At 40.7% G+C, this 23,254-nt stretch overlaps 1 protein-coding gene across 1 annotated transcript in view; it reads right to left on the reverse strand.

Moving 5' to 3' along the window:
* The window catches only part of DNAH7 (dynein axonemal heavy chain 7), a 312,828-nt gene that overhangs the window by 198,372 nt on the left and 91,202 nt on the right, over positions 1-23,254 (reverse strand). The window contains exons 20-22 of the mRNA XM_074967796.1: positions 22,134-22,332; positions 17,442-17,582; positions 3,078-3,290 (exon numbers count right to left, since the gene is read on the reverse strand). Of these exons, the coding sequence (XP_074823897.1) occupies positions 3,078-3,290; positions 17,442-17,582; positions 22,134-22,332 (553 nt within the window). The remainder of the gene's footprint in view (positions 1-3,077; positions 3,291-17,441; positions 17,583-22,133; positions 22,333-23,254) is intronic.

Consider the following 23,254-nt stretch of genomic DNA (forward strand, 5'->3'; position numbering starts at 1 on the left):
CACGCCACCTCAAGTGACCAGTTTCACTTCCAGCAGCTTTGGAACATAATATTCTACATGTGACATAACTCTTAAAATATTTTACATACATACATCCTACAATAACCATGACAACCAGCAAGTTCTTAACTTTCAGCAGAGACTGCACATGTCCCTCTTCAGCAAAATAGTGTGAAGATGCCAATCAGAAGAGAACATGCCCATCTGGGCATGTCTAAGCATGTCCGTGGGTACAGACTTTTAATTGTGTACCCCGCTGTCATAAATATAAAGGGAAGGGTAAACACCTTTAAAATCCCTCCTGGCCAGAGGAAAAACCCTTTCACCTGTAAAGGGTTAAGAAGCTAGGATAACCTCGCTGGCACCTGACCAAAATGACCAATGAGGAGACAAGATACTTTCAAAGCTGGAGGGAGGGAGAAACAAAGGGTCTGTCTGTGTGATGCTTTTGCCGGGGATAGAACAGGAATGGAGTCTTAGAACTTAGTAAGTAATCTAGCTAGATATGCGTTAGATTCTGTTTTGTTTAAATGGCTGAGAAAATAAGCTGTGCTGAATGGAATGTATATTCCTGTTTTTGTGTCTTTTTGTAACTTAAGGTTTTGCCTAGAGGGATTCTCTGTGTTTTGAATCTGATTACCCTGTAAGGTATTTACCGTCCTGATTTTACAGAGGTGATTCTTTTACTTTTCTTCTATTAAAATTCTTCTTTTAAGAATCTGATTGCTTTTTTCATTGTTCTTAAGATCCAAGCGTTTGGGTCTGTGTTCACCTATGCAAATTGGTGAGGATTTTTATCAAGCCTTCCCCAGAAAAGGGGGTGTAGGGTTTGGGGAGGATTTGGGGGGGAAAGACGTTTCCAAGAGGGCTCTTTCCCAGTTATATATCTGTTAGACGCTTGGTGGTGGCAGCAATAAAGTCCAAAGGGAAAAGGAAAATAGTTTGTACCTTGGGGAAGTTTTAACCTAAGCTGGTAAAAATAAGCTTAGGGGGTTTTCATGCAGGTCCCCACATCTGTACCCTAGAGTTCAGAGTGGGGAAAGAACCTTGACACCCGCTCTGTTGCCAACATGGGTTAACAGGGGCATAAGTGGTTCTCAAAATGTTGGCTAAGGAGCAGATCTATGTAGTCCCCAAAGCTATTTTGATCACAATTGTGTTGTATCTGTCAGTTTTCATGCAATAAGGATTCTTCCATTGTTCAGGGTTCTCAGAATGTTAAGCAGTTTTTCAATGAACTAAACTCAAAACCAGCCCTTCTCTGCACCCTGTTTCAAGTATGTCTCTGTCAGATGTTTCTTTGAAATATATTCAGCAGTGCCCAACTTCTGGAGAATACCAAAATGGAGGGTAGCAAACACAAAAAATAAAACATGCCTGGGAGAAATTACTTCTGTGAGAACCATTGGCAATGGGTGAGATTCAGTATCAATAAATGTAAAGTTTCACGGCTAGAGAGAAGAAATAAATAGTACAGATACAAAATATGGAGATGTAAAACTGCACTAAAATAAATTATTTCACAATGTCCCTTTAGTTTTACCATAATATTACTTATTCATAAAACCAAACAATGTAGTTACCCACAGTATAGGGTCATGTTTAGGAGGTGAACCCATAAGAGCTATCTGCAGTTACATGCCCCAGTATGAAAATGTTTGACAACTGCTCTAGGACAATAGCTCAAATATGACTCACGTGAGTAGTGGTAACTGATAGACGTTAAACGACCTACACAAAAATAAGATGCAGCTAGATTTTTTTCTATTATATACAAATTTCTCTAATTAAAAATGAAACAATAAACGTTCGCAATGCACATGATTTTATCATCCCAACAGCGGAAACAGCATTAGTACTGTTGACCTATAAGTCCTTATAGCGTGCCTGCCAGCCAGAGTCCCATAATGCTCTGAGGTCATGCTAAGACAAGGTAAAAAATACTAGCTTGCTAAACTTATCAGAAAAGTTGTAGTAATCTTTGGAATATTTTTGCAAGAAATAAATGTTTTTAGCAAGGTACTAACCACATAACTAAACAGGAGCTTGAGCTAAAACAGATGTTTATTATGCAGCTGGAAATGTATGAAATGTAACAGAAAACTAGGAAAGATACTACAAAAGATATGTCTGTATGTGAAAAAAAGGAAATAATGAGAATGAAACTGTAAACAACTTAGGTATAAAAGTGCCAAGTTGTAAGCAAATAAGCAACCTGACAGCACTATACCTGACTGTCATCTGCTGCAAGGATTGGTTCAGCACACTTTGGTAACGTATACCTCCTTTCTGTTATGCCCTGACTAATCATTACCTAAAAAACTTGATCAAAATAAGTTATCTGAGATCTCTTTATTTATTAAATAATTCAAAGCCATGAAAACTCATCAATCCTTATAGATTATTATTGACTTAATTTGTAACAGTACAGTGCATTCATACATCTTATTGCAGCTCAAAACAGTCCACGTTTACATGTCCAACTGGCATTTCGAAAAATACTTTAGTACATCTTCTGGACAAGGCCAGTATACTGATTCTAGTCTTCTGGTAACAACTGTTCCCAACAGATTTCTCTAATTACTGATACAAGCTGCTCTTATATTGGAACATCTCCTCCTGATAAATATAATGTTTAAAAACATGGCATCTGAGACAAATATTTAGACCTTTGCCAAGAAGTGTAATGTGCATTCTCATAATACAGAAATCTTGATAAGTCAGACTAAAGCCCTTAACTCAAAACTTAAGATCACTAAAAAGTTCTCTACCTAGCCAGCAGTGTCAGGGAATCAAACTATACTATTAGACCAAATTAGTTTTTATCTCTAAACCTGCAGATTCAGCAAGTGCACTGACAGTCAACAGTGATGAAAAAAGTAATTTTAATTAAAATCATATATTTATGGCTACTGGCCATTTTATCTTGCAATCGGCAGAATGATTGGATAGATATATTTTGTTATCAGCAAAAATTCTCATATTAGTGTAACTATTACCTGTGTCAGCAAGCAAGCACAAATTGAAAAGCTGTGAACAGAAATTCTCTTCTAATAGGATTCAGTGACATTACTTACCTCCCAGTAGTACCTAAGCTGACTTAACCATTCAAAGTCACTTTCATCACTGACTTTCTTGCTTACTAGAGATGCAAGAACATCCCTAGCATGAACATCCAGCACAACAAGTGCTCCAAGAGTCACTCGATTCTGCTTAGACAGCTTTCCTCGCACCAAGGTAACAATGTCATCAATCTGTCTAGTATTCTGTTCCAGATAATCCTCGAGTGCCTGAGAGAATTAAAAAATGAATAGATTACATTGTTAATCTAAAGAACTACCACAAATTCTGCTTATTTTACCATGAATTGTGTGTTTTTAAGATGTACTCTGACAAAGAATAATAGTACAAATTTTCACTGGTATATTTCACATGAGATTGTTACTTGCTTTTAAACTCTACTTTTAAAATACATGTAACCCTCACTTGGACTTTGCAATCTCCTGGAACTCTGGACTGAGCCTCTAGTGGGTCCTACCCTAGGATCTTCAACAATAATGGGTACCAAAGCTCTCTGACACTATTTCCCAGCTTGCTTGGAGTCAGGGCTGTGAACAGAATCAACTAGAAGCTCCTCCTGAGGCTACTATGGAGGTTCTATAGTGGATGATATGAACAAGCAGTTTGCTGAATCAATGATGGGCAGGAGACTGGTTTCTGGGATCCCGCAAGCAAGAGGGTCCCAGAGCTCAGGCTCCTGACCGAGTCTGCACATCTACACTGCAATTAAACAGCCCCTTAGCCTGAGCCCAAGTCAGCTGGCATGGACTAGCCATGGGCTTTTAATTGTAGTCTAGATGTACCCAAAGAGACTAGCTTTAGTTTCAGTTTGAGCTTTGAGGGGGAACTGAGAGAGAAAAGAACAGCTCACAGACTCTCCAATTAATTCCCATGCCCCACAAAGGGAGCCTGAACTGCTGTGGGATCTAGCGCACGGGCCAGGCAGTTCCAGGCCTGCAGAGACCAGCATCCAGAGTGGCAATGGTCTGATCCAACACTGACTAGCGAGGGCCAGCTGAGACCTATGAAAGACTCCAGATCATGGAGCTAGGAGAGGATCCTGCCCCACGCGGGGTGAAGACATAGTAAGGAGGCCCTTTCTGTTTAATCCAGCCGACATTTACAGAGCTGTAGCACTCATCTCAGGACTCAACCTCAGCATACCATCTGCTTGGGAAGCTGATGGGTGGATCTGGGGGCTGGGAAGAGTTGTTAGTATTGGGAGGTGGAGAATAGGTTGATTTGTTAATGATTTATTAGTTAACCCTGACCCTTTCCTTCCCCAGATCCTATTTTCCTGTTCCCAGTAAAGCCACTCCTTTGTTATACTGTTATTTTTGGGTATGTCATGCATTTGCTGGGGTTTGTATCATAGAATCATAGAATATCAGGGTTGGAAGGGACCTCAGGAGGTCATCTAGTCCAACCCCCTGCTCAAAGCAGAACCAATCCCCAATTAAATCATCCCAGCCAGGGCTTTGTCAAGCCTGACCTTAAAAACTTCTAAGGAAGGAGATTCTACCACCTCCCTAGGTAACGCATTCCAGTGTTTCACCACCCTCCTAGTGAAAAAGTTTTTCCTAATATCCAACCGAAATCTCCCCAACTGCAACTTGAGACCATTACTCCTTGTCCTGTCATCTTCTACCACTGAGAATAGTCTAGAACCATCCTCTTTGGAACCACCTCTCAGGTAGTTGAAAGCAGCTATCAAATCCCCCCTCATTCTTCTCTTCTGCAGACTAAACAATCCCAGTTCCCTCAGCCTCTCCTCATAAGTCATGTGTTCCAGACCCCTAATCATTTTTGTTGCCCTTCGCTGGACTCTCTCCAATTTATCCACATCCTTCTTGTAGTGTGGGGCCCAAAACTGGACACAGTACTCCAGATGAGGCCTCACCAATGTCGAATAGAGGGGAACGATCACGTCCCTCGATCTGCTCGCTATGCCCCTACTTATACATCCCAAAATGCCATTGGCCTTCTTGGCAACAAGGGCACACTGCTGACTCATATCCAGCTTCTCGTCCACTGTCACCCCTAGGTCCTTTTCCGCAGAACTGCTGCTTAGCCATTCGGTCCCTAGTCTGTAGCTGTGCATTGGGTTCTTCCGTCCTAAGTGCAGGACCCTGCATTTATCCTTATTGAACCTCATCAGGTTTCTTTTGGCCCAATCCTCCAATTTGTCCAGGTCCCTCTGTATCCTATCTCTGCCCTCCAACGTATCTACCACTCCTCCCAGTTTAGTATCATCCGCAAATTTGCTAAGAGTGCAATCCACACCATCCTCCAGATCATTTATGAAGATATTGAACAAAACCGGCCCCAGGACCGACCCCTGGGGCACTCCACTTGACACCAGCTGCCAACTAGACATGGAGCCATTGATCACTACCCGTTGAGCCCGACAGTCTAGCCAACTTTCTACCCACCTTATAGTACATTCATCCAGCCCATACTTCTTTAACTTGCTGACAAGAATACTGTGGGAGACAGTGTCAAAAGCTTTGCTAAAGTCAAGAAACAATACATCCACTGCTTTCCCTTCATCCACAGAATCAGTAATCTCATCATAGAAGGCGATTAGATTAGTCAGGCATGACCTTCCCTTGGTGAATCCATGCTGACTGTTCCTGATCACTTTACTCTCGTCTAAGTGCTTCAGGATTGATTCCTTGAGGACCTGCTCCATGATTTTTCCGGGGACTGAGGTGAGGCTGACCGGCCTGTAGTTCCCAGGATCCTCCTTCTTCCCTTTTTTAAAGATTGGCACTACATTAGCCTTTTTCCAGTCATCTGGGACTTCCCCCATTCGCCACGAGTTTTCAAAGATAATGGCCAATGGCTCTGCAATCACATCCGACAATTCCTTTAGCACTCTCGGATGCAACTCGTCCGGCCCCATGGACTTGTGCACGTCCAGCTTTTCTAAATAGTCCCTAACCACCTCTTTCTCCACAGAGGGCTGGCCATCTACTCCCCATGTTGCGATGCCCAGCGCAGCAGTCTGGGAACTGTCCTTGTTAGTGAAGACAGAGGCAAAAAAAGCATTGAGCACATTAGCTTTTTCCACATCCTCTGTCACTAGGTTGCCTCCCTCATTCAGTAAGGGGCCCACACTTTCCTTGGCTTTCTTCTTGTTGCCAACATACCTGAAGAAACCCTTCTTGTTACTCTTGACATCTCTTGCTAGCTGCAGCTCCAGATGCGATTTGGCCCTCCTGATTTCATTCCTACATGCCCGAGCAATATTTTTATACTCTTCCCTGGTCATATGTCCAACCTTCCACTTCTTGTAAGCTTCTTTTTTATGTTTAAGATCCGCTAGGATTTCACCATTAAGCCAAGCTGGTTGCCTGCCATATTTACTATTCTTTCGACTCATCGGGATGGTTTGTCCCTGTAACCTCAACAGGGATTCCTTGAAATACAGCCAGCTCTCCTGGACTCCTTTCCCCTTCATGTTAGTCCCCCAGGGGATCTTACCCATCTGCTCCCTGAGGGAGTCAAAGTCTGCTTTCCTGAAGTCCAGGGTCCGTATCCTGCTGTTTACCTTTCTTCCCTGTGTCAGGATCCTGAACTCGACCATCTCATGGTCACTGCCTCCCAGATTCCCATCCACTTTTGCTTCCCCCACTAATTCTTCCCTGTTTGTGAGCAGGAGGTCAAGAAAAGCTCCCCCCCTAGTTGGCTCGTCTAGCACTTGCACCAGGAAATTGTCCCCTACGCTTTCCAAAAACTTCCTGGATTGTCTATGCACCGCTGTATTGCTCTCCCAGCAAATATCAGGAAAATTAAAGTCACCCATGAGAACCAGGGCGTGCGATCTAGTAGCTTCTGCGAGTTGCCGGAAGAAAGCCTCATCCACCTCATCCCCCTGATCCGGTGGTCTATAGCAGACTCCCACCACTACATCACTCTTGTTGCTCACACTTCTAAACTTAATCCAGAGACACTCAGGTTTTTCTGCAGTTTCGTACCGGAGCTCTCAGCAGTCATACTGCTCCCTTACATACAGTGCTACTCCCCCACCTTTTCTGCCCTGCCTGTCCTTCCTGAACAGTTTATAACCATCCATGACAGTACTCCAGTCATGTGAGTTATCCCACCAAGTCTCTGTTATTCTAATCACGTCATAATTCCCTGACATCACCAGGACCTCCAGTTCTCCCTGCTTGTTTCCAAGGCTTTGTGCATTCGTATATAAGCACTTGAGAGAACCTGCTGATCGCCCCCCATTCTCAGTATGAGACAGGAGCCCTCCCCTCACAGACGTTCCTGCCTGTCCTTCCTCCCGGTATCCCGTTTTCCCACTTACCTCAGGGCTTTGGTCTCCTTCCCCCGGTGAACCTAGTTTAAAGCCCTCCTTACTAGGTTAGCCAGCCTGCTCGCAAAGATGCTCTTCCCTCTCTTCGTAAGATGGAGCCCGTCTCTGCCCAGCACTCCTCCTTCATGGAACACCATCCCATGGTCAAAGAATCCAAAGCCTTCTCTCCGACACCACCTGCGTAGCCATTCGTTGACTTCCACGATTCGACGGTCCCTGCCCTGGCCTTTTCCTTCCACGGGGAGGATGGACGAGAACACCACTTGCGCCTCAAACTCCTTATTAATGTACTTTAATGTATTAATGTACTTTATTGTTTTTCATGTACTGGGCTGTATACGCCTTGCCAGCAGTGGTAGCATAATTTATTTTCCCAAGGGAAAACACCCCTTGTGTCTTGGGCACAGTGAGGAGTCACCCTGAGTGGATGGATCAGGCATTCACAAAAAAAGGAACCATGACCCAACCCACGTGAGGAGAATGGAGAACCCAAGCAGTAAGTACCAGGAAGGAGCCTTGAGCCACACATTAAGAAAGGGACTACATACAATATGTAAAAGACCAAAATATATTACTAGAAGTATAAGAGCATCTATTATTTTCTCCCATGGATATAAGAAATGGTCCTTTTCATTTTGTAGTTTTTATATTATGAAAATGCCAAGCCCTCTCTCAAAAGTTAACATTATCAACCAGAAAATCACATTTGTGTCTGCAAATTTTTTACCTACCATAGATACAAGTAACAACTAAGATGTCTGTAACTAAAAGTAGCTAATGAGGAGAAAATATTTTCTTCCTTTTTTTTAGTTAAATAAACTTTAGTCTTAGTCAGTGCCACTGTTTCTCCTCTACAGAGTTCGTGTCTTTCTTGCTAAAGAGGAGTTAGTAAACATTAAGGCTTCTGCTGGTCGAGAATTTTTCATCAGAATAATTTTGACAGAAAATGCCCTTTTTGCAAAAATAAAAATTTCTTCTCCCCCCCAGCTCCAGGCCAGGGAGGCTGAACATTCTGGCTCTTTGCCTCTCCTCTCCAGAAGCCAGGCTGGAAGATGTCAGTTTCACTTAAATTTCTGACCCATCAGCCCAAAAGCTGAAAACATTCTGGTTTTGGTCTCCTGAAAAAGAATTTTTCTTGATTTTTTTTGTCCCAGTTCAAGATGAAATTTTTCAGAACTGGAATTTTACATGGGAAGGTATTTCCATTTTCAGGCCAGCTCTAATTAAGGCCCCAACTGAGGAAAACACTCTTATTTAGAACAGTATTTAACATGTAAGTTCTTGACACTTAATTGGTTCTTTATTTTAATTTCAGGATATACTTTTAAAAGGTGCTCTATATGAAACATCATTTTTTTAATTAATCCATTTAAAAATGAATTCAAGTTGGCAATGTCCCTTTAACATGTTAAAGTTATGGTCACTAGAAAGTTTCAAGAAATAAGTTTGTTCTCTTATATACCAAAAGCTGTGAAGATTATGATTTTTCCCCACAAATCACCAAAGTAATTCTAGAAAAAAAGATTAATGATTAATATAATGCAAAGTTGTCATCTTTTTGTTGTTAATAGTTTCAAAGTTATAGAGCTGTATTAATATTCACAGAGACAAGTTTTGAATGTATATGTAACAGAGGAGATTTTTGCAGCACATATTAAAAATTCCTAAAAGAAATACATACTAGAAAATGTATAATGCTTTATTTTTTTGTGAAAAATTATCAGCTACGAATTCTCAGTTGTTGCACTAGTAAGGGCCCAATTCTGGCCTCAACGCAGAAATCAATAGGAATTGCACATAGCTATGTGAGATAAAATTTGTCCCCAGCCATAGGATCGCAAAATTTAGATCCAGATTCTGATCCAAATACAAACATCTCCAAAGGTCGGGGGATGATAGGAATCAGTATTTCATTTTGGCCTGTTAGAGAGATTTTATTTATTTTATTATTTTTGTAGAGGTTTTACTATGGCTAATAACACCATAATTATCTTCATAATTATTACTGGATTTATCCTCACAACATCCCCGTGAGGTATGAAAGTATTATCTCAGTTTTACAGATGGGAAATTGAGACAAAGGACTTGTCTACACAGTGCATCAGTCAACACCAGCGTGCCTTTCAAACAGTACATTAACATAAACTAGAGAATATAAAATGATTAGGGGGCTGGAGCACATGACTTATGAGGAGACGCTGAGGGAACTGGGATTATTTAGTCTGCAGAAGAGAAGAATGAGGGGGGATTTGATAGCTGCTTTCAACTACCTGAAAAGGGGTTCCTAAGAGGATGGATCTAGACTGTTCTCAGTGGTACCAGATAACGAGGAGTAATGGTCTCAAGTTGCAGTGGGGGAGGTCTAGGTTGGATATTAGGAAAAACTTTTTCACTATGAGGGTGGTGAAGCACTGGAATGGGTTACCTAGGGAGGTGGTGGAATCTTCTTCCTCAGAGGTTTTTAAGGTCTGGCTTGACAAAGCCCTGGTTGGGATGATTTAGTTGGGGATTGGTCCTGCTTTCAGCAGGGGGCTGGACTAGATGACTTCCTGAGGTCCCTTCTGTCAAGGTTCCTTCCCCACTCTGAACTCTCGGGTACAGATGTGGGGACTTACATGAAAACCTCCTAAGCTTACTTTTACCAGCTTAGGTTAAAACTTCCCCAAGGTACAAACTATTTTACCGTTTGCCCTTGGATTTCCACTGCCACCACCAAACGTCTAACCGGGTTTATTTTTGAGAAAGCGTTGTTTGGAAACGTCTTTCCCCCCAAAATTCCCCTAAAACCTTGCACCCCCCTTCCTGGAGAAGGTTTGATAAAAATCCTCACCAATTTGCATAGGTGAACACAGACCCAAACGCTTGGATCTTAAGAACAATGAAAAAAAGCATTCAGTTTCTTACAAGAAGAATTTTAATAGAAGAAACAGTAAAAAGAATCACCTCTGTAAAATCAGGATGGTAAATACCTTACAGGGTAATTAGATTCAAAACATAGAGAATCCCTCTAGGTAAAACCTTAAGTTACAAAAAGCCACAAAGACAGAAATATCCATTCTATTCAGCACAGCTTATTTTCTCAGCCATTTAAACAAAACAGAATCTAACGCATATCTAGCTAGATTACTTACTAAGTTCTAAGACTCCATTCCTGTTCTGTCCCCGGCAAAAGCATCACACAGACAGACCCTTTGTTTCTCCCTCCCTCCAGCTTTTGAAAGTATCTTGTCTCCTCATTGGTCATTTTGGTCAGGTGCCAGTGAGGTTATCCTAGCTTCTTAACCCTTTACAGGTGAAAGGGTTTTTCCTCTGGCCAGGAGGGATTTTAAAGGTGTTTACCCTTCCCTTTATATTTATGACACCTTCTAACCCTGATATTCTGTGATTCTATGATTCAGTGTGCACCAGCCCGGTTCACATAGGCCAGTTAATGCCTGACATGCTAGTGCTGATTAAAATTGACACCCCTGCTGGTGCAGACAAAAGCACCATGTACACAAACCCAAAGAGAGGTCAAATGACTTGCCTAAGCATGCAGTGTAGTTGTAGCCACATCAGTCACAGGATATTAGAGAGACAAGGTGGGTGAGGTACTATAAAAGATATTATCTCACCCACCCTGCCTGAGCATCAAATCTATGGCAGACCTGAGTATGGACCTGCGAAATTTCTTAACTGATAATTTGTTGTTAGCAGCTTCTGTCCTCCTTCATCACTAATATGTAATATATCCCACCAGTGGAATTTAGAGGCGGGCCAATATCATTGCCAGAGGCTCTAACACTAAGCCCTGGCCTTCAACTCAGGGCAATTGAAGAGTTCTTCCAAAGCTGTAAAAACATTCCAGCAAATAATTATTAGCATTAAGACAACTTGATATAATGTCTTAATTAATCTGAAGACAAGATTTCCCTAAATCTCCCTTTAAAGAAAAAATTCAATTTGTATTCTGGTAATTTACCAGACTAGTAGGGCGGGTCGAATGAGGAGAGACATTGCTAACAGAAAGAAAATTATAGGTTAGAAATTTCTCATTCTCTTGCACACCTCTTCTCATTCATCACTAATGGGAAGTAGTGAACAGTGAATCACAGAAGTGTGCAGGGTGTGAGATAAGCAGAGTTTTAATTATTAGAATAGAATAATAGGCCGGAATGGAAATTCCCCCCATATATAGCAAGGAATTATGTGGCAGCCAACCTAGTACAATCTTACTACCAAAGGATGCCGCTGCAGAAGAATAGAAACTTGGTTTGCAAATCTTTCTCAGATGAGGTTCATACACTTTCCCCACAAACCCTCTAGGGACTTCTGTGAATAGTTTCCCAGATTCCTAGCATGCCCACTGGTGCAGGATTTTAACATCTTACCTGCAGTCACTTTCAGGCCATAAAGCCTTTGGTATTTGGGGTAGAATGAGATGAACAGGGTACAATTGGCATGTGTACGCCATATACTTCAGATATATCTCTATAGCACTAGGAATACCCACTTATGTCACAACCTTCTAAAGGAATACCAAGGCTTAGAACAAAATTATGAGAAAACTATTTCCCTGGAATTGCAGAAAGAGGAACTTATCTTGAACAGAAAGGTTTCTGGAGCTATAAAAATAACCTTTTCCTCATGACAAGAGCAATGTGGTTCTTGCATAGATAGGGGAACAAATTCCTAACACTGCATTTCAAAGGTAATGGCAACAAGAAAGGCGACCCATAGGCTTATCTAATGTGCAATTTGAATAAACCTTGGCATTTGAAGATACTCAGATGCGAAGTCTGATGTGCCTTCCTACAAAACACCATTAGGACTGTTACCCATGTTTTATGGTGCTTCATTGTAGGACTTCAATCAACCATTTTGGAGAAACTCTATTGTAGGTGAGATCACCAGAACTTTGTGATTAATATTAGATTTGTATTGTGGTAGCATCCAGGGGTCAAGGCCCCATTATTCTCGGCACTGAACAAATAAAGACTTAGTCCTTGCCCCAGAGAATTTTCTATCTTCCTCCCACGAGAAACATCAATTTGACTAGGCACAGTCAAACATTAATTTGACTAGATCAATTAATTTACTGGTTGAGGTCTCTCTAGATACCAAAATGTATCAAAGGCTAATGGAGAATCCTTGCTGAACTACACATCTCTACTGATGCTGTTAACTGTAGGTGTTCCTGGTCCAGATGAAGGAGTACCCTCCTTGAAGAGGTCTGGTCTTTTCTGCAGGTGAAATGTGGGTTCCTTTGCTGTCTAGCAAATCCAAAGTGAGCAACATAATTGCCCACTATGTGGTTTCTTGCATCTTCTTCTGATGCAGCTGGTACTATCCCCTGTCCTAGACAGGATATTGAACTCGAAGGATCAAAGTCCAATCTCTTATGGCCACATTTATGGGTTTCCTTTTGGTTTTTTGTTTTGTTCTGTTCAGACATGCCACTGATATAGTTCACTTTGACAGCTAAAGTATTTTTGACATTGAGATTTTTGACATTTGTCTTCCAAGTATGCTTCCGATCCTGCAAGGCTTGCTTCAATAGTGAGCTGGTATAGAGTGCAAATTGGGTTGGCTTTCAGCATGTTTGTACTTACCAGTCTACAAAGGGGCATTCAGATGTGATCTAAAAACTACTTTTAATCTTGCATTGCATCAAGCGTGGTTCCATGTTCTCAGACGGAATTTTTGCAGAAGCATTTTTGAGAAACCCACCCAGAGAATAATGCTGATACATAGCACCAGCAATCCACCCATTACAGATAATTAGCTGTGGATGTCCACTGTCATGAAATGACTGATTAAATGAAGTATTGGAACTTTACAAAATTTTACCATGATGGTAAAATTATGGCCAGGGCCATGCCTGGTTTGACCTCTGGTCAACCAATGCTCTGCATTGGGTTCACAAGCTTGTCTTGATTTTGAACTTATGGCTATGAATCCTGTCTAGTTATGAATGGTCTGTTTCTCTGGACAGGACACTGATTGGCATGTTGTCTAGATGCACAGCTTGTGACCTGTGCGTTGCTGTGATTACTACCAGCCATATCTGAAGATTCTGGATGTGGAGGGTGGATCAGAATTAAGGATCTTATACAGGAATTGTTAGCTCTTGTATACAAATTATATTTTTCCCTTTGTCATGTTGAGAATGTGTTCATTTGGAGGAAATTTTATCTAGGTTCCATGCGATACTCCTGCTCCAGATGTTTCACTCTGCAATGGCAATCATTTCTAATTCGATACCCTTGGTATTAGTAGTGATCAAAGGACTGCTATTCTGCTTTCACTGCAACCTAGTACCACTCAAGGCTTTACTTAATACATCTCCAGTCATTCTGAACACAGGAAATGATTTCTCTCCGACCATTCTGTAATCCCACAACAGTGCAGCTTTCTGGGTAATGGAATCTTCATATGCATCTATCCAGGTCACAGATTGACTGAAAGTGCTCCTTATGCTTTAAGATGGAGCCAGCCTGTGGTTCAAGGGAGGGGTGGAAAAGTGGACCCCTTCCCACCTTTCAGAATCTGAGCTTCTTTTCCAGGTGGAGAAAGGGTCCTTGCACTGAAAGCTAGATAGGAATAATTCCTATTACATAGCAACCTGAGTTAGGACGTCATAGAAGTGAATTTTGGATCGTTTCAGAGGGTTTTACCACTCCAGCTCAAGTCTATTGCAGGACCTGTCCCCTGAGCTGGCTGGATAGAGTCATGCTTATCCTCAGAATTCTCTCCTGAAATGTTCAGAGGCTCTTGATTGGGCTTTTCTGCACAGGAGTCGTGGCTCCTCAGGACATGGGAGATGAATCCAACATGCTGGCCAAACTCAGAGCTCCATGTCCTGGCAGTGCTAAGGTCAGTTAACTGTGAACAATACGGTGTAATTTGCCCTCTTTAGGGCCTGTAAGTGCTGCCTCATATAGGGAATAGTGCTTAACTTTAGCCCAGTGTTTGAAGGATAGAATCATAGGACTGGAAGGGACCTCGAGAGGTCATCTAGTCCAGTCCCCTGCACTCATGGCAGGACTAAGTATTATCTAGAACATCTCTGATAGGTGTTTGTCTAACCTGCTCTTAAAAATCTCCAATGATGGAGATTCCACAACTTCCCTAGGCAATTTATTGCAGTGCTTAACCACCCTGGCAGTTAGGAAGTTTTTCCTAATGTCCAACCTAAGCCTCCCTTGCTGAAATTTAAGCCCCTTGCTTCTTGTCCTATCCTCAGAGGTTAAGAAGAACAATTTTCTCCCTCCTCCTTGTAACAACCTTTTATGTATTTGAAAACTGTTATCATGTCCCCTCTCAGTCTTCTCTTTTCCAGACTGAACAAACCCAATTTTTTCAATCTTCCCTCATAGGTCATGTTTTCTAGACCTTTAATCATTTTTGTTGCTCTTCTCTGGATTTTTTCCTATTTGTCCACATTTTTCCTGAAATGCGTCACCCAGAACTGAACACAATTCTCTAGTTAAGACCTAATCAGCATGGAGTAGAGCAGAAGAATTACTTCTCATGTCTTGCTTACAACACTCCTGCTAATACATCCCAGAATGATGTTCACTTTTTTTGCAACAGTGTTATACTGTTGACTCATATCTACCTTGTGGTCCACTATGACCCCCAGATCCCTTTCCGCAGTACTCCCTCCTAGGCAGTCATTTCCCATTTTTATGTGTGCAACTGATTGTTCCTTCCTAAGAGAAGTACTTTGAGTTTGTCCTTATTGAATTTCATCCTATTTACCTCAGATCATTTCTCCAGTTTGTCCAGTCATTTTGAATTTTAATCCTATCCTCCAAAGCTCTTGCAGCCCCTCCTAGCTTAGTATCACCTGCAAACTTTAAAAGTGTATTCTCTATGCCATTACCTAATCATTGATGAAGATATTGAACAGAACTGGACCCAGAACTGATCCCTGCGGGATCCCATTCATTATGCCCTTCCAGCATGACTGTGAACCACTGATAACTACTCTCTGGGAACAGTTTTCCAACCAATTATGCACCCATCTTATAGTAGCTCCATTTAGGTGCATTTTCCTAGTTTGTTTATGAGAAGGTCATGCGAGACAGTATCAAAAGCTTTACTAAAGTTAGGATACACCACGTCTACTGCTTCCCTGCCATCCACAAGGCTTCTTACCCTGTCAAAGAAAGCTATCAGGTTCGTTTGACATGATTTGTTCTTGATAAATCCATGCTGACTGTTACTTATCACCTTATTATCGTCTAGATATTTGCAAATTGATTGCTTAATTATTTGCTCCATTATCTTTCCAGGTACAGAAGTTAAGCTGACTGGTCTGTAATTGTCCTTATTTCCCGGATTGTCCTTATTTCCCTTTTTATAGATTGGCACTATATTTGCCCTCTTCCAGGTTTCTGGAATCTCTCACGTCTTCCACGACTTTTCAGAAATAATCACTAATGGCTCCAATATCTCCTCAGTCAGCTCCTTGAGTATTCTAGGATGCATTTCATCAGACCCTGGTGACTTGAAGACATGTAACTTGCCTAAGTAATTTTTAACTTGTTCTTTCCCTATTTTAGTCTCTGATCCTACCTCATTTTCATTGGCATTCACTATGTTCGACGTCCAATCTCCACCACCCTTCTTGGTGAAAACCGAAACAAAGAAGTCATTAAGCACCTCTGCCATTTCCACATTTTCTGTTGTTATTTTTCCACCCTCATTGAGTAATTGCCTACCTGTCCTTGGTCTTCCTCTTCCTTCTAATGTATTTGTAGAATGTTTTCTTGTTAGCCTTTATGTCTCTAGCTAGTTTGATCTCATTTTGTGCCTTGGCCTTTCTAATTTTGTCTCTACATACTTGTGTTATTTGTTTATATTCATCCTTTGTAATTTGGCTTACTTTCCACTTTTCCACTCTTTTTTATTTGTATTAGATCATTGAAGATCTCCTGGTTAAGCCAGGGTGGTCTGCCATGACTGAGTGGAGCAAGGGATTCTGGAGACAAGACACTACAGTGGTGGACCCAGGTGGTTGAAACCACCATCCTGTCAAATACCCAATTCAGGAGGGAAGCAAAAGAAAGAAAGATAATAAGTTGTTATTGCACAAAAATCAATACAAATTAAAGTTATAAATCAAAATGGTTGGGAGAAATTGAGCCACCACCTTGTTCCATCATTGGAGTCAGAAAATCTGGTGACCTGAGCTGAAGGTTGGGATTTTGTTCTGGAGCCTACACAAACATTAGACCACCTCTGAACTCCACAGTTGGGAGTCTTTAACCCATTAGTGATGTATGAGGAGAGAAGCTGGTCAACAAAATTACATATACTGAATCCTAGTTCAATGCCTTAAGCAACCTTCCCCCCATTGATGGACCCAGGTCACAAGTTCTGATCCAAACTTTCCCAAAGTTGAGGGTAGTTCAGATCCACTTTGCTGGTCCCACGTCGTAGCTTGAACAAGTACTAAACACTTTAAATTAGAGACAAGTAATGCCAGATCATAAAACTATGCCAATTTACACCACCTGAGAATCTAGAACATAAAGAACATGAGAGCTGCCGTACTTGGTTAGACCATAGTCCAACTTGCCTAGTATCCTGTCACTGACAGTGGCCTAAACCAGAGCTTTGGGGTGAATGTACAGTACCACGCAAATTTGGAGTGATCCACTCCTGTCTTCCACTCCCAGCTTTTGGCAGTCAGAGATTTAGGGTCACCCTGAGCATGGGATTGCATCCCTGATCATCTTGGCTAATAGCTATTGATGGCACATATCCGGCACATACATGTCACTGAGATATATGTTCAGTTGTTGAAGAATCTCCATTCCACTATAGATTGAATTCTGAAGCATCTTTACATATAGTAGAGAAGAAATATTTCCTTCATATTCTCCCAGCGTAAAAATTCAGGTACACCTTTCAAGTGGATATTCCAAAACATAATAATTACTCCCCAAATGGATATCTATCCAAATATTTCTCAACTCAACATGGACCCAATTCACCACTGTATTACTCTAGTTTTATGTGAGAGTAACTTAAATTGTTGTTATAAGCTTGAACAAATGTTTACCTGTTGGCCATTTCTAATAGATTTTTGTACCTCCGAAGTCCAGAAAATCTGGGATACACAAAGAACTGTCTGTCCAGGCCAGTCCCTCACCCAGTTAATACGCAGAGTTCTTGGATAGGCTTCAATTGCTTCTGCAATCACCTAGTCATGGGGGAGAGGGGGAGAAACATAGTGTAGAGTTGAGACACACAGACAGCATTCAGATCTTGAATTAGTTTAGGATAGGCTTCAGTGTTGAGAGTCAGAGCCAAATCAGAGCTAAGATTCAGGTCCAAGTCAGTTCCATAACATTAATCTCACAAGAAGTCTCTAAAAATTTCAGCCCATGATGGTGGAAACCTCAAGAAACCAATCAACTGATCCAACAAAATTTCCAAGATCCTAATAGTGGGAATTTCATTAGATAGTCTCATTGGATTTTGCCATCAGGAACCAAACATCTCGCAAAAACAGCTCTTACTGCAAACTAAAACTGGAAAAAAGCCCCCTCCCCCTTCAATTTTAGATCCAACACAGAACTAAAATTGAAGGGGTATTTGTGCCTGGACATTTTAGTCCCAAACCCGATTCTAAAAAATGAAGAGGTTCAAAGTTGAGGTTCATTTGGACTTATCTCTGTCAGTTTCTTTTCTAATAATGGAATAATGGTCCTGATCCTCCTCTAATTTACACAAGGGTAATCCAACTGAAATCAACATAGCTGCACTGGAGATCACAGTCAAGGCCAATAGCTTTTCCCCCCACCAACAAAACTTACAAGCAAAGCTGAGGCCCTTTACTGATTAAATCTTTACATTTTTTAGCATTCTGCAAGTGATCTAGAGCAAATGCAATGATAAATGATGAAGCATTTGAGCTAAAGTCTGTTATTAGTTTTGTAGTTGTAAAAGTCCCAGTGACATCAATAGAAACTAAACACATAACCAATGGCGGAATTTGGCCCATAGATTTGACAAGCTTAACATTTAGCTCATCTAAATAAAATATATGAACTCAAGTCAATGTAAAAACCAAGCTCGACATTCAAAGAACCCCAACAAGCCACTAACAGATTTAAATCTAAGTGAAAAACTGACGTAAAACTTTCAGTTTTAAGTTTCCTTAAAAAAATCATGTGTTGATACCAAAGAGAATTTCAAAATAATATAAAGCAAAAGAGTGGCTAGATGGGATTCTGAGATGACTATATTAAATTATACAATGAAAAGTCAGTGTGAGAATTACTAATTTTATCCTAAATTTTCTGCAGTTCTTTCTCTCTCATGTGAATGCTGACTGTAACAAACAAAAGTTGGGAACACAGATGTGTCCATCATACTAAGCATATACTGCACCCAAAACTGAAATCTTTGTGAATTAGAAGTGAATAACAGAATTGTTTAAAAACCAATAATAAGATCCCGTATTAAGAATTGATTCTGTGCCCAGGTGTACACTTGCACATAATCAAAAAGTAGAACAATCTATATATTTGAGGAGACAGCACACTCAGTGTTCTTCCACCGAGAAAATGATGAGGTTTGTTAAGATATTCTGATCTACATTATCTATCTTCCAAGATCCCCCAAGTGGGGTGCAGCCATTCAAAACAGGTTTTCATCTTATACAATAGTTACTTGTATATCATCTACAGAAATGGAGAAGTCAATAACAAAATCACAAAAAACAATGTATACAAACTTCCACAAATACACTGAAGTAATTGACACCTTCTGCATATCCATAAGATAGGGATCTAGAAGAAGAAAACTTTGCAAGGTTCCTACTTGTGGAATTTTTCTTTAAGTGTTCCATTTTAGGTGAAGGTGCAATCTTGCAGATTTGGAAGAAGTTTTGCAGCCAAATCCTGTGAATCTCAGGAATCCACAGGTGGCTAGGTTCATCCACACTTATCCTCTGGGCTTTTGTGCTGACTCTATAACCTTCCCTACCCTCTCTATGGTGCTCATACTGCAGGGATCCATTAGAGTTGTGCTGCCAAGGAATCCTTAGCTTGCGTTGCCTCTGGAACCCCCTTCAAAGGAAAATTCCTAGGCCAGAGGGAGAGTAGTGAAAAGTTAATAGAACCAGCTGCCTTGACTTTACACTAGATTCTCGAGGGGCCTCAGAGTTACAGACTATGTCCACACTTCCAGCCCCATTCTTTCCACAACAGATTCCTGACCCAGCTGAGAGCTCTCCATAGGTCAGGATGGTGCCACAGAGGTGAGCGATTTCCCCTGCTCTATTGGGATGGAGAGATCAGGGCTGAAAGTCTGCTTCCCTATCAGTGCTGCTCAGTTTTGGGGAAGAATCTGGCAAGAATTAATACGGAATCGTCAAGCTTCTGTTACCCAATCCTGAGATCCAAATGTATCATTTAGCACTAAAAACAGCAGATAAACTTATGACCCTCTGAGGAGGAATCTCTCTCCATAAAAAATGAATGTATTGCATTCATACACATATATAGTTTTTTTCATCTGCAACAGAATACGGCTAGCATTTTTCATTTAGAGTAATACATTCTCTATATTAAAATACATTAAAACTATTTTTAATTATATCTGTTTCAGAGCACCATAATAAAGTGAAACTACTCTGTAGCAACCAGTAAGACCGCACCTGGGAATACAATGTGCAATTTTAAACCTCACATTAAGAAAGATATAGCAAAAATTGATAAGATCCAGAGAAAGGCAACAAAGACGGTTGGAGGTGTGACAGGATTTGCATATGATGAGAGATAGCAAAGACCAGGATTATCTAGCCTGGAAAAAAGAAGAGTAAAATGGGTCTTTACTGAGGTATTCCTAATTAACAAGACCCTAATGAAAACTTGTCAGTCTCTCCATTTAATACAGTGGTCCCCAAACTGTGGGGTGCACCCCCTTAGGAACATTCGAGGGGATGTGGCGGGGCCCAGGCCAGCCCCCACAGGGCACAGGGAGGGGAGTACCATCCACCCCGCTTTGCCCCCAGCTCTGATCCAGCCCCAGCCCCAGCTTGGGCACCGGCCTCAGCCCCTGACCCCTGCTCCCTGCTTTGAGGGGGGTGAGAAAACCTGGATTTGTGCTGGAAATGGCCCAACTTGATTATCATACACATTGTAAGGAGAGTGATCACTTTAGATAAGCTATTACCAGCAGGAGAGTGGGGTGGGAGGAGGTATTTTTTCATGCTTTGTGTGTATAAAAAAATCTTCTACACTTTCCACAGTATGCATCCGATGAAGTGAGCTGTAGCTCACGAAAGCTTATACTCAAATAAATTGGTTAGTCTCTAAGGTGCCACAAGTACTCCTTTTCTTGTTGGAAGATAGGATAATGGGCTATTTGGACCCATTATGTCCATTCTTATGTTCTTATAATACCAGACCAAAAGGACCAATGATTTGATCTAAATATGATAAATCCTTCAGAACATCCCATCATGTATCATCACCATTTTACAGACGAAACTGAGATGCAGAAAGACTCGTATGACCAAAGTCACACAGGAAATTAATTGAACCTGAATCTCCTGATTTCCAGTCTAGTGTCTTAACCAAGACACTTTCCTCTCCACCTCTTATGTGAAAAAGCAAAACAACAGAATGGAAATTAATTGTTCATTCAAAATCTGAGCAGGGTTTGCATTATTTTAAGACTTTGGATGTCTCTGAATGAATCAAAAAGCATTTTACTCTTCATTTTTAACTGTTGGAAAGACTCTTTTCATAATAACTAGATTCAGACACTGAAGTATTAAGTATGGATGAAAGAAAGAGCAATACGTACAATTAAGGCTCAAAAAATCTGCTAATAACTTACAATATCTTTATCCAATACAAGTTGTACAAGCTATCCTAAGTAGCTTACTAATCACCCTGTCTAGTCTCAGTATTATCCTACAATATTTAGAGAGTCATAATATGAATAGAAGAAAAATTAAGACTATAAAATCTTTCAGAATTGAAGAGATTCTTGTTTAAGGCTTCACCATATACTTTTATTAAGATTCTTTTCCAAATAAGGCCCTGTCCTGCAACATGGTGATTGAAGAATTTGAGCATGTTCGGCATCGCCCAGCACCAGACACTTAGGGTGTGTCTACACTGCAATTAAACACCCATGGCTGGCCTGAGTCAGCTGACTCAGACTCACAGGGCTGTTTAATTGCAATATAGATGTTGGGCTCGGGCTGGAGCCCAGGCTCTGGGAGCCCAACCCCAAATGTGTACACCGCAATTAAACACGCCTGAGACCAAGCCGTTGCAAACCTGCCTCAGCTGGCATGGGCCAGGCCCGGGTGTCTAACTGCAATGTAGACATACCCTTAGCATCTATAGGTCTGGGAATTAGAGACAGGAAATGTCATACCAGTATTTCAGAGCACTCCCAGTAGAACCACCAGTCCAGGTCAAAACAAAATTGCCACTATGTTGTGCTTAAATGCCATATTTCAGCAAAGTACATGTTTAAGAACATAATTAAGTACATGTTTAACTGTAAGAATATGGTTAAGTCCCACTGACTTCAAAGCACACTCTTAAGTGCTTTCATGAATCGGGGCCAAGTGAATATAGTAATTTTGTACTACATGTAACACACAATGCCATTTCTACACTGGATTACCTTGCTTGATTGTTCCACCAGGAATGTATCGGTAATGGTACAGGCTGCTTTGTCATGTTTTATTGTACACAGAATAAAACAGAATATATTTTATTACCTTGTGGATAGAATTTAACATAGCTGTCTCCAATTCAACGAGCCACTTTTCAACTTGACCTCTAGCTTTAGACGTTGAGATTGTGTCTATGAGTTCCACAACCTCTCCTTCACTACTCTTTATATGTGTAATGTCTAAAACTTCAGTAAACTCTACACTTGCAATTCCTTCAAAACACTTTTTCAAGTGAGGGTTGACCCTGCAGAAAACAAAACAAAACATACAGAATTTAAGACTACATAAATAACCAAACTTTACTTTAAAGCTCAGCCAAACTATTTTTCACCAATACTATAAAAGAAAAAAGGGATGTACTTCTTAAAGGTATTTTTGAGGAATTTACTTTAGAAAAACATGTTTAACCTGCTAATGTTCAAAGAGTTACACACACACACACACACACACACAAACACACGTACATTTAAAGATTTACATACACACACACACAATGTTTTTAAAGAGCAATTTAAAAAAATTAAACATTGTTCAGGTCCTCAGCAATTCAAACATTGTTAAGGCTCAGGCACAACTGGTGTAAGTGGTAATCTTCCTATATGATCTAAAATCCTTTTTCACTTAGTTATACATTCCATACAAATAGATACATTAAAACAACACTGCAAGTGAAGCAATCAAACAAGTTGCAAGTGAAGTGATTAAATGCAACCTTAATTCTGCTCCTTGTGCATATAAATTACAATAAAGTCTTTCATTATATGATAGGATATTTCTTTCCTTTTTTTTTTTGGTCCCACAAAGTCCCCTGTCTCATTCACTGCATAGTATGTACACTTCTGAGTGAGTAAGTCAGTTGTTCAACATTCATTTTTATCCTCACTGTTAAGTGAACAGTCTTCTGGTGCACTCACTGCACACTGAGTGCCAAACTCCAATGCTCTCACCCACAACTGAGTATCACCTTACCTAACAAGTATTTTCACTGACTTCAGTGGAACTACTTGTGGGGTAAGATACTATTTAGTATAAATGAGAATTTCACAATCTAGCCATGAATGAGGCAGCAGACCTACAAAGTATGAAATCCATTATGAATATACAGTTTAAGCTGTTCAGAGGGCACTTACAAACCTTTGCATTGGGGTGAACTGTTCCCAAAACAC

The sequence above is a fragment of the Natator depressus genome, chromosome 11, assembly GCF_965152275.1.
Source record: "Natator depressus isolate rNatDep1 chromosome 11, rNatDep2.hap1, whole genome shotgun sequence".
In the NCBI taxonomy this organism is placed as follows: Eukaryota; Metazoa; Chordata; order Testudines; family Cheloniidae; genus Natator; species Natator depressus.